Source organism: Leptopilina heterotoma, unplaced genomic scaffold, assembly GCF_015476425.1.
Source record: "Leptopilina heterotoma isolate Lh14 unplaced genomic scaffold, ASM1547642v1 Lhet_113, whole genome shotgun sequence".
Lineage (NCBI taxonomy): Eukaryota > Metazoa > Arthropoda > Insecta > Hymenoptera > Figitidae > Leptopilina > Leptopilina heterotoma.
The window spans coordinates 1,119,258-1,134,560 of record NW_025110832.1 but is presented as its reverse complement, the minus strand read 5'-3'; the positions used below and the strand labels follow the sequence as shown (position 1 = coordinate 1,134,560).

The following is a 15,303-nucleotide window of genomic DNA, read 5'->3' as shown; positions in this document are numbered from 1 at the left end:
TCTTTTTGGAATGACTAAGGCTGTAATTTTATATCTCTGTCGGTAGAGAAAAAATTTACCGAAAAATGTTGATATCGAATTCACACCTGGCTGTAAAGGCAGGGATGGGTAAATGTAACAAACTCGAGGTTTTCTACGTATGTTACATGTATGTTACATGAGGTAACATACGTATATTACCCCCCACTCTCGAAAAATATATGTAACAATGTAATGGAGAATCCACAATAAGTGCAAAAGGTAAGGTGGAAAGGTAAGAAAAAAAAGGATTTCAAATAATATAAAAACAAGAAATAAAAAAATAATAATTAAAAAATATAAAATAGAATCAAGAATAAAGCAGCAACAAAGTCGACTAGGCGCTAGTATATTAAAACGTAATAATATATACCTCAGGTAAATTACATGAGTATTTTACGTATTTTACCTGAAGAATTTTAAACACAATAATTATGTAAAAAATACCCATGTAATTTACGTCAAAAACTTCGAGTGACGGCTGACGGGTCACTGCACACAACCCTGGTTCGAACACTGCATTTTGCGTTGAATAATGAGAGAGAGAGAAAGAAAGACATATATATTTCTATCCTTGTTACACTCACTGCTCAACGTAAAATGCAAAGTTTGAACGCAAGCATGTAAATACCGCCTAAAACCGAAAGCAGAATTTTATGAGAACGAAAAGGATAGTGCTATCTGACTATCTCTCTAATATTATCTTCAACTCATGAAATTTTGCTTTCGGTTTTACGTTTTCTGTTCACTGCAACCTGAGAATACCGGAAAAATGTGAGGTGTGTAAGCGCCTTTACGCTACTCTGTTCACTGGTTCTGGTGATATAATAAAGCCGTGGTGGGGACCCGAGGCCACGAATACATCTTGCACTTGACTGACAGTCAACCTCGCCTATTTACAACATTTATATAGCAGGGGCATATAAACTTCGATCCTACATTGTCAGTCAGTCACTATTTTGTAGCAAATATGGCTACCATGTTGTCTCGCACGATCTCATTAGCAGAGAATATTACCCGATTTAATGGATCGAAGGTTTGTATAGTTTTACAGTTTTATATCTCTGTAAACAAGTACCATTTTCTGTATTCACTTCTTTCAAAATTTCATTTTAAAGAACAAGTTTAAATTGACAGTTAGAGGAAGCTTTATTTTCGTACACATTTTGCAATCTTCTAAATTAAGCACCACGGTCAAGTGATTTAAGTCAAGGGTACGTACGAAAAAAATAGTACAAATAGAATTTTTACAAAAATTTTCTTCCTACTTTTATCATTCTTTCAAATTCCATTTTTTTGTATTATTCAACTTTTTTTCTACAATGTGATTTTTAACAGTAACTATGAAATTGCATAAAGTAAATTGTTAAATAAATTAAATTAAACTCCCCTTCTGCAGTCATTGCCACTGCACCCTTTTAATGTTTCATTTTTTAAATCATACAAAGTACTCGTATATTCAAACGTCAACAAATGATCGTGACGTTTAACAGCTGATATTCTTGCCTTTGTTATTACTTATTGTTAGTCACACTTATTTTTATCTTTTCAGCTATAAACTATTAAATTCTCAGTCGTGTTTGATAACATTCGCGTTTTTAGATTTCAAGTATTTTATTTTACAATTTTTAATTCAACTTGATACTTTTAAAGTTGCTTTATAGATAAAAAAAATATTTTTAAAAATCTTAAAAATATATTAAACGTTGTTTTTTTTGTTTAATTTTCCAGAAAAAAATCTTTTTAAATTCTTTCATTATTTTTCTTGAATGAGATTAAAATTTTAGAATTTTTCGAACTATTTAACGTTTAGTTGAAAAAAGTCGCTGTGTCATTGTATACTCATTAAAATTTTCTTCTAAAAATTAGAGAGAAAAATTTCAAATTAAACAGTAAACTGTTAAAAATCTCTTTACGTACTTAGAGCAAGTACTTAGCAGGCTTAGGAAATTGACCTTTCGACTTTATGCTTAGTACAACTTAGTTTGATTTGTTGACAACGCGCGTATAAATATTAATATCTATTGCACTGTTTAACAAAAATCAACTTTTTTCTGATTGCGCATTAATTCTTATCATTTTTAATAGACTTTTTCACACTGATTGCGAATCTGTAAATAATAATTGTCTATCGTGTTAGGTTAAAATAAAAATTAGTATCAAAAGGTTAAAACAATGTGAGGTTGTGACGATATTTAATTTTCTTTTTTTTAACTAAAAAAATATTTTATTTATTTCTGAAATAATGTTTTTAGGTCTAAAAGAGACTTTGAACCTTTTTTGTGACTAAAGATAATTTTTATACAAAAAATAAATTCCCTTTTTTTAAATTTCATAAAATATTTAAATAACTAACACCTTTATGATAAAATTATTTTACTTTTTTTTAAAAAAGTATATAATTTAGTGTTTTTTTCATTTCTTATTTCCTTGTAGTTAATTACAATCGTTTTTTAATGGGCTAGCATTAAATAGCCCTTATAGTTTAAATTCAAAAATATTTGTACATCTTCTTTAGTCTATTGTCATTTAAAAGTGATTTTTATTTTTATAAAAAAAATTTGACAAAATTAAAAGTTTAATCAGTAGATTTACATATTTTTAAAGCTTTAAAAAATTGAGCATTTTTGAAATAAGATATTTTTGTTTGACCATTTTTTAGCATCGTTTTTTAAAAATTAACATTGTCTGGATCCAAGTGTATTAAAAGAATGTATTTTTCTAAGAAAAAATTTTTTTTTTAAATTTGAAAAATAAGCGTATTTAGAAATTTAAAAATGAAAAGATATTATACAAAATAATACATAAATTTATTTAATGAAAAATTTCAATTTTATTTCCGATTTCAAAAAAAGTCTAAATTCGCTTGAAACAATTTAAAAATGAGTTAATTTTTGAATAGAATTTTCTTTAAAAAATATTCATTGAGTTGTCTTTGCTCTTAGTTCATTTGATTGCAAATGATATTAATTATTCAATCAAGTAGTTACATAAGTTACATCATCTGAGCTAGCAATGTTTTCATAATCATTTAAATAAAAATATAAGAGAATTACGCGTAGAGAAGAGTTATCGTTTTTACTACACAACGCGTTTAGTAAGAAATCTTTATCTTTTCACACTACAAATTATTCTCCCAGTAAGAAGTGTGGAACTAATAAGAATTCGAAATTTTTAATTCTTTTGAATTTCGTTTCTGACCAATTCTTTTCGTTTTCATTTGGAGAAGCCGAAAGGAAGCTAAGTTTAATTCTTTCGAATACCGTTTTAATATTTTAAGCGGAAAAAATTTTGTCGGTCCGAAGATTTGAACCTTCAACTTTCATTGTCAAAGACAAGCAGCTTGTCCGCTCAGCTATTTAAACTGTACTATAAATACTGAATTTTAGAAGTACTTATCTCAAAGTATTGCAAACTTCAAAGGAATTAAGAAATTACGAAATATTAAAACGGAATAGACAGGAATTTCTGATATTTTGATGTATTTTAACGTCTAAGTGAATTTGGCTTCAAATTATTTTACTGATGCATTGAAATTTTCCTGAACAAAATAATTCTTTTTGTTCTAAAAACTAAAAAAATTTTAATTAGTTTCGAAGAAATGTGACGCGCTTCGAAGTAAGGTACCTAAGAAGCAAAAAATTTGAGGTTATGTTTGTAATTTTTTAAATGAAAATAAAAAAAGAGGATCAACTCATAACATAAACTACAGGTGTTTAAGTTTTCATTAGATCTAAAATAATAAATAGAAACTCGTTTTATTTTTACATAATTAAACAGAAACTTCTATTTAAGGTAAAAAAAACAACATAAACATAACCTTAGAGTGATTTGCTTCTTGGGTTTGTTTAATTTAGAAAATATATGGGTCATTTCACGCCAAATCGAAAATCATTTTACTTTTGCATCTCAAATTTTTTGCAAATATTTTTTTTCTCGCTTGTTGAAATTAAAAATTTTTAAATAAATAAACCCTATTGTTTGTCCACAATCAGACAAGAGAGAAAATTATATTAAATTTTGTAAAAGTTTTTATAAATCGCTTTATAAAAAAATGTTGAAAAAAATCATAGGAGCTCATTTTAAGGAGGAATGGTATACCTAATCGGGCCAAAAGTTTGTGACATTTAGGGGAATTTGTAATTTTGTTATTTAAGCTACATATAGCAGTTTTTCTTATTGAAATCATAAAACTAAACATCAATGAATATTAAAAAGTATATATTAAATAGGGAAAAGATAATAAATTAATCAAATTAATTTTTTTTATAAAAGCAGAAAATAATTTTTGTAACTGTCTGTACGAATTTGAAACCTAAGAAAATAAAAGTTACTGAAATTCTCTCAAGATTATTTTCGGATTTATCGAGTGTTCCATTGCAAACTTTGAAAAAATGCTATTATTACGTATATATGTGTCTTATTATGCTGTAATATTAATGTTATTAATTATAAACATTGTCAAATAACAATTTGTAATGAGCGTTTAATCGTGACAACCTCGCAATGCAAATAGTTTGTTTTTTGATCGTTGGTAACAGTGTCAAGTGTTATGATTTGCATTTCTGTGGTTAAAAATAATGAAAATTTGTCATTTTTGGTACCTTTGGCGCCATCTCTTGGTTCTATGTACCACTAAACAGCTGTCACATGTGAGTTTTTATATACAGTGTTGCCACGTTTTCTCTGTTTGTCTGTCATAAAATTAGTTTTCTTCCAGAAACTAATTAATTACTTTTAAACTAATTAGTGAATAAAAAAGAACCTTCGTGATTAATAAAGCTTAAATCTTGACCTTCAGGATAGAATTTTTACAAAAAATTCTGATTGTTTTAAGTATAAAATTTTTAATGATAAACATGCAAATTCGTGCTTTCTCCATAAGAGGTAATGTTAAATTAAATAATTTATAACTTGTAAACTATTTAGTGAAAAGTTCTGAAATTTGGTGGGTCATTTTATTATATAAAAGCAAATCATTTCCCAAAATATCAAAAGATTCTGAATGTTTTGAATTTCTATACCATTCCTCCTTAACAAGAACTAAAAGAAAAAAAAATATTTGAAAAAAATTTGAGACAGTTATATTGCTTATATTAAATATCAATAAAGTAAATTATTAATTTCTAGATTTTAGCTTGCAAAACCAATTTGTCGAAGCAACAGAGAAGAAATTTGAATGTACACGAACACATTAGCTACAGTCTTTTAAATGAAGCTGGTATTCCTACACCTAAATTTGGCGTGGCCAAAACTCCAGAAGAAGCGGCGAAAATCGCTGCCAACTTACAAACTAAAGACATAGTTTTGAAAGCTCAGGTTCTTGCTGGAGGACGAGGCAAGGGTCATTTTAAAGATACCAACATCAGTGGCGTGAAGATGTGCGAGACGTAAGTTTTTGTCTTTATGTCTTTTTACTTATACTCCAAATATTCATTGTATTGTAAAAATTGCGATTGCAAATTTTGCATATCTTTGAACCGTAAGCTAGTTAAAATAAGTTTTGGGGTGTCCGTTGTGCAGGTTTGTGCATCCTACGATCATTAGTACCATTTTTCGCCACTATAGTTATAAGTTTCGTTCATTGGTGAAAGTTGGACAATAATTCAATTGTTATTAGTTACAAAAAATGTCAACAGAGCGCTGCCTGTCTGTAGGTTGTCATAGTAACTAAAAGTAAGAGAGTTAGTAAATTCAAATTTGAATTTAATGACTCTCTTACTCTTGTATGTTACCATGACAACCTGCAGGCGACAGAACTGTGTCTGCGCCTTTTTTTCTATAAGAAATAAAAAATAACTTTTTTTAAACCCATAAACATTTAGATCAAAAGAACTGAACAAAATCCCAGAAAAAATATAATTTTTCGGAGGCGAGAGATTAAAAAACGTATGATAACAATATTGTTCACTAATTGGTACACCAATTAACGGCAGTGAACCTTTTCAGGAAACTATAGAAGAGCAATACATTTAGTGATTACTTCGCGTTATAAAGTAATAACTAACAGAATTATAGATAAGATAAAAGAATTACATTAAAATTGACGATTTCTGCTGAATTAGATTTAAATCCCCATTAAGTGATAAAAGCATGTCAAAGTCGATCCGATTTTTCCACAGAACTTTAATGGAAAAGTCGTATCCTCCCAATGACAATTGACCTAAAAACACAACGTTTTTACTACTTTTTGAAAAAAATGTTTTAATTCTCTCCATGTAATAATTAACAATGTTAAAGAAAATTTTGTTTGCAACAACTCTAATATTCTTTCTACAATTTTACAATTCTACAAAAAAATTTTGAAACCTGTTTTTTTCAACTCTGCGCAAGAAAGTTTAGTTCCCTTAACGCTCATATTGATAATGATCTAAAAATGTTAATGTTCATTTGAAATTTTTATTTCTGCTTCAGACCAGAAGAAGCCAGAGACCTAGCAAAGAGTATGTTAGGCAAGTTATTAATAACAAAACAAACTGGAGAAGCCGGTAGAATTTGCAACGCTGTGATGATTACGCAAAGAAAGTTTCCTCGTAAGGAATACTATTTAGCTGTTATGATGGAAAGAGCATTTGGTGTTAGTTGAGCAAGCATTTATTTCAAACTGCAAATGAGGCATTTCACTACAAAATTTAATGCTTATATTTTTTTTAATATTGTAAACATGAGATTTATTCCAACTAAAAGTCTAAGAATTGTCACTTGACCGAACATTCTTATATGCCGGTGATTTTCAAATAACTGACATTTTTTAAGACAGATTTTGACTAAATAAACGAAATTAAATTAAGTTTTAAGACTGAAGAAATAAGTGCTGGAAGTCAGCTTCAGTGCAAGGTTAGATTGAGTTAGAACTAATTGCACGCTTCTGATTGGTTCGCCTCAGAGTTGCCAGGGACCCTCACCAAACATAGGTGCGCATGTCTCGCGCCTCTATTGTAATTGGTTGAAATTTCCGCTCTTATTTAAAATGCCTTATAAACTAAAAAATTTTTAAATAAATATTTTTCCTCAAAATAATTTTTTCTAAAGACAAATAAGCTTAAAAACATATGTAGGTAATTTGAAAATCACTCACATGGTAAACTTTTAAATGAGTGTTGAAACTTTTGTATAAATTTTCAATTCGGCTAAAAATCTGTTCGGTCAAATATCAAGAATTTCTTGAAATTCACATTTGTAAAAACATGTAGAATTAACGTGCAGTGAAATATCTCATATAAACGAAATTAAATAGTGATGTGCAAATTGATAAAATCCTATTAATTCTCAAAATGAGAATTAACATAGAATTGGATTGTTTGCATATCTCTGAAATGAAGCGATATTAATTTTCCTACATGATAATAGGGTCCAGTTATAATTGCCTCAAGCCAAGGAGGCGTCAATATCGAGGAAGTCGCTGCTACGAACCCAGATGCCATTATGTATGAGCCCATCGATATAGAGAAGGGAATTACAAAAGCGCAGGCGGACAAAATTGTTAGCAAATTAGGCCTTGACAATGTTAAGGACTCAATTTCGAAAATGATAATGAACCTCTATCAAATGTTCCTCAAGAAAGATGCTCTTTTGCTGGAAGTTAATCCACTCGCCGAAGACATCAAAGGAGAATGTAATAAAGAAGTTTACTTATTCATGCGAAAGTTGATGTTTGATTCGTGTTGAGGGGGAAATTTTATTCTTTCCTTAATTTCAGATTTTGCTCTGGACTGTAAATGTAGATTTGACGATAATGCTGAATTTAGACAAAAAGATTTATTCGGTTTACGAGATTGGTCTCAAGAGGACCCTAAAGAAGTTGAAGCTGCGAAATTCGATTTGAATTACATTGCACTGGATGGAAATATTGGTTGCATGGTGAATGGAGCTGGACTGGCCATGGCCACAATGGACATTATAAAACTGCATGGAGGAGAGCCTGCAAATTTCCTCGATGTTGGTGGTGGCGCTACAGCTTCTGCTGTCAAGGAAGCCTTTAAAATTATTACCTCAGACCCACGAGTAAGAACCGGAGAATATTTTTTTAATTGCAAACTAGCTTTCAGTAGTTTTCATTTAATTCTAATTTGTGTTATATAAATAGGTTGATGCTCTCCTAGTTAACATATTTGGTGGAATCATGAGATGCGATGTTATCGCTGAAGGTATTATTGCAGCAACCAAAGAACTCGATCTTCGAATTCCAGTTGTAGTTAGATTGCAGGTATGTACATTCAACAAAGAACCTGAATTTTGCACAAAAATTCGTTCTTTACTATTTTGGCTAGTGAAAGTTGAACACTTATCAATGCCTCTTCTCATGGCGCACAATGTGCCTTTTTCTGAAAATGTGTTCAAAACCTAATATCTCTTGAAAGAGTTCGCTGATCACGAATCTGACATCAGATTTAAAAAATTCAAAATGGCGGATCCAATATGGCCGACTATTTTTGAATAATTTTGATTCGCATGAAACTCGTCACTCGGGGGGTTTTTAAGGATGCTAATTACGAATCTGATGCTATTTTTTCAATATTTTTAAAGGCTACTGGACAAAAAATTCAGATTTTTATTATGAATTCTAGATATTGAATATTTTTTCAGTACTTTTTATAACATTCCCTGAATTTTCTATCCTGGGGATCTATTACGTAAATTATTCCGTATTCCAGATTTCACATTCCGTATTCCACATTCCAAAAACCGGATATTAGATTTTTAACACATTTTCAGAAAAAGGCACATTGTGTGGCGGAAATAAACAAAAGATAAAGAAGTAAATGATTCTTTATAGTTAAAATAATCGAAACATTTAGTAAAAGCCAATTTGAATGGTAAACAATTATCCTATTAAAAAACTACTTACCATTTAACAGGGAACAAATGTCGACGAAGCCAAAGCTCTCATAGCGAATGCCGGACTCAAAATCGTCCCAGTTGACGACCTCGATGAGGCTGCACGAGTAGCTGTCAAATTGTCAACCATCGTGAAAATAGCCGCTTCCGCAAAAGTTGGCGTCAATTTTGAATTACATTCAATTTCATAAATCTAGGATCAATTATTATAATAAATGATTTACATTTTACTGCGCGTTTTAAAAAAAAACCCACGGAATTTGACAATTAATCTGTGCGAAATTGTATCGTGCACTTGAAAAAAGAAAACATGTTCATGTTTAAATTTGTTTTCGTGCCAGAAGTTTGCATGATACATTTTTTTTGATAAATTTTTCCCTATGGCAAAAGCTTCGTCAAATGCAAAAATATTCGTGTAATACTAAAATACCTGTAATATACATGAACTTAAATCGTTCATTAGCTAATTGTGTAAGTGATCTGCAGCAATAAGAATTTTATGCACATTATATTGATAATTCGTTGTGTATCAATATATTGTTTACTTTTTAGCATAGAAACAAAGTAGTTTTCAGTATTAAAAATTAAATTACTTTCGGCGTCCCTTTGTCAATGTTGGACATGAATCGTATTTAACAAGCGAAAATATCTTTTAACTTTTCGTCTCTAAATTAAATGTTTGTTGTTAAATTTTTCTCTAAATTATTAGTTTGCTCTTCGAAATTTCTATTTCTTGTATTATATTGAGACGTACATAAATTATTTTATATATTTTTACTTCGTTTTTATTTGTTTTCATTTTTTTTTCTGTCTGCTATGAAAGTTTGTTTATTTTATGAGCACAAAGCAGAGAAGACAAAAATATATAAATTTATTTCAGACATTTCTGCAATGTTTTTGGCCACTGTAATACTTTGTTTTGGCCAATTCTTTGCGTATACTAAAATTATTACTTTTAAGATTATTTAATTCCAATTTATAGTTCAAGTTTTAACAGCATGTGATAGTTTAATCACTAAACACTTTAATCATTTTCTAAATTTTTTTACAGTAGTAAATTAAAAAATATCAAAACTTTCACATATCTCTGCCTTTTATTCTGGAGTATTCTGGACTCTTTCAAAAAATGCCAGCTCCATCCATTGTTTTGCGATAAAAGTGTCTTAACATTGCGGTAATCACGTCACCTGACAACAATCATACGCTGTTAAATCTTTAATTCGTGTTATATTACGATCGTATTAAATATTAAAATAATAAACTGTGTCCTTGAATGAATTCAACTTTCACATTCTTACCCCTTGAATTATCTTTTGAAAATGCTGAAAGCGTTTGCAAAAAATTATTTTGTACTGATCAAAAATTCGTCGATGACATTCACTCATCAATTTACAAAATAATTCGTAAACAGTCCATAAATATTTTCAAAAAGTTAATCAGAGGTGAAAGAATTTCAGGTTTAAATTTATTTGAAGATCACCATTTACTCAACTGTGACACTAGATAGTAAAGCCAACTTTATATGGAAAAAATGGTTATTAAGTTTTCATAATTTCATTTTCGATTTTTCTTTGAAGATCAAAAATTTTTGATTAATTTTTCCATGTAAGGGATTAGTTGAAATAATTCTTTACAGACTATTTGTTAACGAATCCGACTTTTTAACTATAGATATTTTTAAACTTCCGTATTTTTACTAAAGTTAAAAAAAATTTTTTTTAAATAATCTGTGAACGAAATTTTAAATTAATTCTATTTTTAAAGTTGCATTATAAAGTGAGATATAATGATTTGTAAGTTTGCTTTTTTTCTAAAAGTGATTTGTTATTATTTTTTTTATGAAATTTAAGGATCAAATACATATTTCATCAGAATATGGAAATATTAGGCCTATTAGTATTTATTATTATCGTTCTTCTTAAAAAAATTAAATGAAGACATATAAAAACTTACAAAACATTTAAAAAAAACCTCTAATTTTACATGTTTATTAAAAAATATTTATTTAGTATATAATTTATTTATTAATTTGTAAAAGAAACCAAATAATAAATATTTTATGTTTTTTGAACAATGAGAAAAGTTTTTTAATTAAAAAAATATACAAACGACAATTCTTTAGAATATGAAGTTGAAAGGCACATAAACTTTGTACTTTCTTACAACAAAAAACGTGAAAGTTTTATAATCTCAACCTTGAGTTGATTTTAAAAGATTCTAGAAATTTATATTCCATTGAAGATCGTGGAGTTGGGGTCGATAACATTTTTTTACCTTCTGAACCAGAAAAATGAAATTTTTTCTATAATTTTAGGTTTAATGCTCGAATGAGTTTCAAAATCCTAAATAAATGGAAACAATGCCAAAACAAATAATTTTCACTCCAGGAACTTTTCTATTTGTGCTTCACATTTGAAACCCCGTTTTTAATCGATTCAGGTACTGAATTCGACAATCCATTTCATCGGCTGGTCTGTTATACGGAAGCCACACTGGTTCTCCAATAAAATAGCGTTTGGCATGGATAAAATTCTAAAATGTAATTTAAGAAATGTTACTCTATAATTTATGTATTATGAACAAGTAATCGTTTTTAAAAAACCTTACTTTCATATCCAAGGTAAATCTGTGATATATTCCACTTGGAATTATAATTAAATCTCCTTCCGTCACTTCAATCCGAATCCATTGATCATCTTGGTCTCTAACGTCAAAATAGCCAGATCCGGTTAAAATCAGACGAATCTCCTCATCTGTATGAAGATGCTCTTTGTAAAACTGTTTAAGCTATAAAAGAAGGTATGTACTACCATCGCAAATTGTTCATAAAATATAATATTTTTTTAATGGTTTAATTTTTAAATTAAAAAAATTAAAATCGAATTCTTAATAAAAATATATAATTACCTTTTCTTCATAATTTTGTAAACATTCTTTAGAGCATGTTATTTCATCCTCATAGGTGTAATTGCGCGTTTTCTTCAAATTTTGCAACACAGGATCAGTTAAATGGTTCAGGGCGTCAATCTAAAGAAAATAAGTTTTAAATCTAGTTCTTTTTGAAAGAAGGATTTAAAATTATAATATTATTATTATATAAAATCTAACCTTAAAATATTCAACTCCTGTCAATTCTAATAGCTCTTGAGTACTTAAAAAATGCTTTGGTGACTTGTGATGATCTAGCCTTTGATCAGCATCAGATTCATCCATGTACCAAACATTGACCATTTTAATTTTGTGATGGAAATTTTCAATTCAATAATTAAAATATATAAACAAACGCAGACAATATGCACAATGTTAGTTTTACATATATGAGACTTGCTCTTAATTATTTGCTGCGCAGATTTTAATTTTCTTCAAGTTATATGCAAGAAATTTATTAAGTGTTATCGAAATCACATGACAGCACGATATCAGTTTACAAATGTTATATTAATTATATTTCTAATCAGAGCAGCACTTCTGTCTACAATGTTCGTGAAGATTATATTATATTGTCTATAAATATGCATGTACAATTGACGAGATAAAAAGCAATGTGCGTTTTATGACTTTAATTTTCTCCTTTTCTTAAAGGTGAGTTCATTCAGAATGAATCTTTTAACAAAAATAGAAAAAATTGTTAAATTTGCATTAAACTTGACATTGAGGGTCTTTTTTGGTCGCTAATTATGAATTTGAAATCTAACCTATTTAGTTTTAAGAGTTTTAAATAACTGATCGAAAATAAATGATTAAATTGTTGATAAATTTTCGATTTTCTTTGTTTACTAAAATTTACCAAATTTTATAGGATCTATTTTTCAAAAACACTTCGATCTTATCAGGTATGTACAAAATTTTATTTAAAAATATAAATACAAATATTCTGTTATTTACGTTTCAATAAAATGAAAACTTCAACATTCGGTAATGTCCTGTTTCCAAATGTACTCGGATGCATACCCAGCTTTAGGGGTACAAGATCTTTTACAAGTGAATATTGCTATAATTCCCCAATCAAGACTTGTTAGAGAATCCTCGACTTTCAGATGGTGTAACATTTGTGGCATTATCTGAAATAAACAACTCTATTTGTACTATAATGTAAAATAATAAATGAAAAATAAACACTGATATAAAGTAAAAAATTTGTGTTCATTTAACTCACAAACTGATTGGAAATTAATTTACCTGAAATTCAAACTGTCTGTCTCCATTACATTCCTCACATTTCGGAATATTTTGAGCATGATTCAATGACGAAATATATAAAGGAGAGCCCCCTCTATCGTACCTGGGAAGAACGCATGTAAATTGGACGTTTTCTTAAGAATTTTTTATTTAAGATAAGACATTTTTATTTTTATTCTTTTTTAATACATATTGTAAGCTATGCAAATACGAAATAGTATTTTTTTAAAAAATAAAAATGTCAGAGATACACGCATTTTAGTGCAGCAGTACATTCCTTGATGGCATTTCAATTTTAATCTGAATTGTTATCACATTGAATTTAATCAGACGTGAAACCCATAAAAATTACAAAACAGTAAAGTAGACACAAACTTACCTTATAACTTGATCTGGATTACTTTGTATTCGATTCTTAAATTTCAGAAATGATGTATCTTCCTTATTGTTGGCAAAGTTCATTAAATCTAAATCCACGTCATCTACATTCTGCAAACTTCCCACTAGTTTGTCATATGTACTTTTTTTCAGACAATTTTCTTCACTGTTATCGTTAGAAACTATTTCATTTTCTTCTTTTTCACTATCATTATCATCATCATCATCATCACCATCATCATCATTTTCTTCTTCCATAACAAGTTCAAATTGAGGAAATACAATATCTGTCGATGTAATATTTTCATCAGAACCACAATATTTCTTATGAACACTTTTCCAGTCAATTATTTGATGAGCTCGACAGCAGTAATTTGTTTTCTTGCATTTTGCGCAGTGGCTATTTGCAACAATTCCGCAAACCTGGCAAGTTTTTCGCCATTTTTCAATTTCTAAAATTGCAATAATTTATCACTTATCATAAGTGTTATATGTATATGGGTTTATTTATTTATCGGGTCAAAATCTGGCTTAAAAAATGAGTTATTTGAAGATAAAATTTATATTATATACAAAGTAAAAATTTATAACTTATTTTGTGATTCCCACTACTTACGAATATCTTTTCTCCAATTTTCATTTTCTTCCGGAGGATTAGGAGGATAATATTCATTAATCCTTTGCAGTTGTGAGCGAAAAACTTTTAAATTCCCATTCTCATTGGCTTTACAGCAATTTGGATCTCGACAGATAAAAATAAACAACGTTCTATGGAAAGCTTTTTCTTCTTCAGTATAGGGAGCGTAGATCTGACATAAAAAAATGCAGGGATTTTTACAATAATCACATGCAATTTGACTGTATTCTGGTAAATTTTTCAAATCCAGCCACGCAGGTTTACCTCCTATTTTGCTTGGAAAAAATCTACTTTCTACCTCCCAAGATTCACAACTTTCAACAAAGCCAATGTCTACTTTTCTCATTTTCTTTTTCAATCTGAAAAAATTTTAAATGTTTTTTCATTATTGTAGTTCTTCTATTTCCTATTATTTATGTAAAATCATAATTTTATAAAAATTAGAACAGAATCATTTAATTCCGTTTCTTGCATTTTGTTATTTTATTTTTAATAAATCTGTGTTAAATTTATATTTTATATTCAGGTAATGAAGATTTCATAATTGATTGTCATTTATAAGCACACTGTAAAAAAAATTTTCTGTAGATTTACAGTTTTGTTCAGAATTTTACAGAAACTTGTAAAATAACGTCTTTAAAAGTAGTGAATTTAAAATCCCTTATGTAAAATTAATACTTTTAATGTGTCAATTTTACAATTTTTTGTAAATTTACTACTTTGAAAGTAGGTAATAAAAAGACAAAAATATTACCTAGTTTCAGAGTAGTAAATTTACAGAAAATTGTAAAATTGACACATTAAAAGTATTAATTTTACAGAAGGGATTTTAAATTCACTACTTTTAAAGACGTTATTTTACAAGTTTCTGTAAAATTCTGAACAAAACTGTAAATCTACAGAAAATTTTTTTTACAGTGCAGATTTTATTCTCATTGTTAAAATGAAAAATGTATGATTATAATTACCAGCTTACAGATTGTTATTGCAATACTTACTTTTTAAAAGTTCTTTTCACACTTTCCGAATGTTTTGCTTTCTCAATAAATGTTTTTTATTCTTAAATATATTTTTTTTTACAAAAACAATGCTTCTTGAAAATGTTGAAAACGATTTTGAATTCACCCACTAATATCCTTCACAATTTTGAGGTTATGTTGTGTTGCAATGCGGGTGCCTACTAAGGGTGCATTCACAAACGCAAAGGTGAGGATAGGAAAAACGTAAAGCAGAAAAATGTAATCAATTATATC

General features: G+C 28.5%; 3 protein-coding genes across 4 annotated transcripts; 1 reads left to right on the top strand and 2 right to left on the bottom strand.

The window, feature by feature from the left end:
• Positions 1 to 863: 863 nt before the first annotated feature.
• On the top strand, positions 864 to 10,134 carry LOC122505665 (succinate--CoA ligase [ADP-forming] subunit beta, mitochondrial). The gene is made up of 7 exons (XM_043617443.1): positions 864 to 1,054; positions 5,149 to 5,408; positions 6,433 to 6,595; positions 7,369 to 7,633; positions 7,718 to 8,022; positions 8,105 to 8,224; positions 8,877 to 10,134. Exons 1-7 carry the CDS (start codon positions 989 to 991, stop codon positions 9,045 to 9,047), a joined length of 1,350 nt encoding a protein of 449 aa, XP_043473378.1. The 5' UTR covers positions 864 to 988; the 3' UTR covers positions 9,048 to 10,134.
• A 1,025-nt stretch (positions 10,135 to 11,159) lies between these two features.
• Positions 11,160 to 12,330, bottom strand: LOC122505647 (1,2-dihydroxy-3-keto-5-methylthiopentene dioxygenase). Its single transcript, XM_043617412.1, has 4 exons — positions 11,965 to 12,330; positions 11,764 to 11,883; positions 11,464 to 11,643; positions 11,160 to 11,388 (listed from the first exon to the last, which is right to left on the bottom strand). The coding sequence occupies exons 1-4, from the start codon at positions 12,085 to 12,087 to the stop codon at positions 11,263 to 11,265; spliced, it is 549 nt and encodes a 182-aa protein (XP_043473347.1). The 5' UTR covers positions 12,088 to 12,330; the 3' UTR covers positions 11,160 to 11,262.
• Positions 12,331 to 12,680: 350 nt separating this feature from the next.
• Positions 12,681 to 15,240, bottom strand: LOC122505630 (programmed cell death protein 2). Of its 2 annotated transcripts, none has more exons than XM_043617376.1 (5): positions 15,049 to 15,240; positions 14,030 to 14,409; positions 13,415 to 13,865; positions 13,036 to 13,138; positions 12,681 to 12,917 (listed from the first exon to the last, which is right to left on the bottom strand). In XM_043617376.1, exons 2-5 carry the CDS (start codon positions 14,394 to 14,396, stop codon positions 12,762 to 12,764), a joined length of 1,077 nt encoding a protein of 358 aa, XP_043473311.1. In that variant the 5' UTR covers positions 14,397 to 14,409; positions 15,049 to 15,240; the 3' UTR covers positions 12,681 to 12,761. The 2 variants fall into 2 exon arrangements, with proteins under 2 accessions (XP_043473311.1, XP_043473319.1); XM_043617384.1 differs by having other exon boundaries at positions 14,030 to 14,412; positions 15,086 to 15,229.
• Between the last annotated feature and the right edge of the window lie 63 nt (positions 15,241 to 15,303).

Excerpts from the sequence above, each read along its gene's own strand:
- LOC122505665 (XM_043617443.1), top strand. The coding sequence starts at position 989 with ATGGCTACCATGTTGTCTCGCACGATCTCATTAGCAGAGAATATTACC. Across the intron at positions 6,596-7,368 it reads TGATGGAAAGAGCATTTGGT|GGTCCAGTTATAATTGCCTC; the intron begins GTTAGTTGAGCA and ends ACATGATAATAG. Across the intron at positions 7,634-7,717 it reads CGAAGACATCAAAGGAGAAT|ATTTTGCTCTGGACTGTAAA; the intron begins GTAATAAAGAAG and ends CCTTAATTTCAG.
- LOC122505647 (XM_043617412.1), bottom strand. The coding sequence starts at position 12,087 with ATGGTCAATGTTTGGTACATGGATGAATCTGATGCTGATCAAAGGCTA. Across the intron at positions 11,884-11,964 it reads CAGGAGTTGAATATTTTAAG|ATTGACGCCCTGAACCATTT; the intron begins GTTAGATTTTAT and ends TATTTTCTTTAG. Across the intron at positions 11,644-11,763 it reads TACAAAATTATGAAGAAAAG|CTTAAACAGTTTTACAAAGA; the intron begins GTAATTATATAT and ends CTTCTTTTATAG.
- LOC122505630 (XM_043617376.1), bottom strand. The coding sequence starts at position 14,396 with ATGAGAAAAGTAGACATTGGCTTTGTTGAAAGTTGTGAATCTTGGGAG. Across the intron at positions 13,866-14,029 it reads AAATTGGAGAAAAGATATTC|AAATTGAAAAATGGCGAAAA; the intron begins GTAAGTAGTGGG and ends TTGCAATTTTAG. Across the intron at positions 12,918-13,035 it reads ACAGACAGTTTGAATTTCAG|ATAATGCCACAAATGTTACA; the intron begins GTAAATTAATTT and ends TGTTTATTTCAG.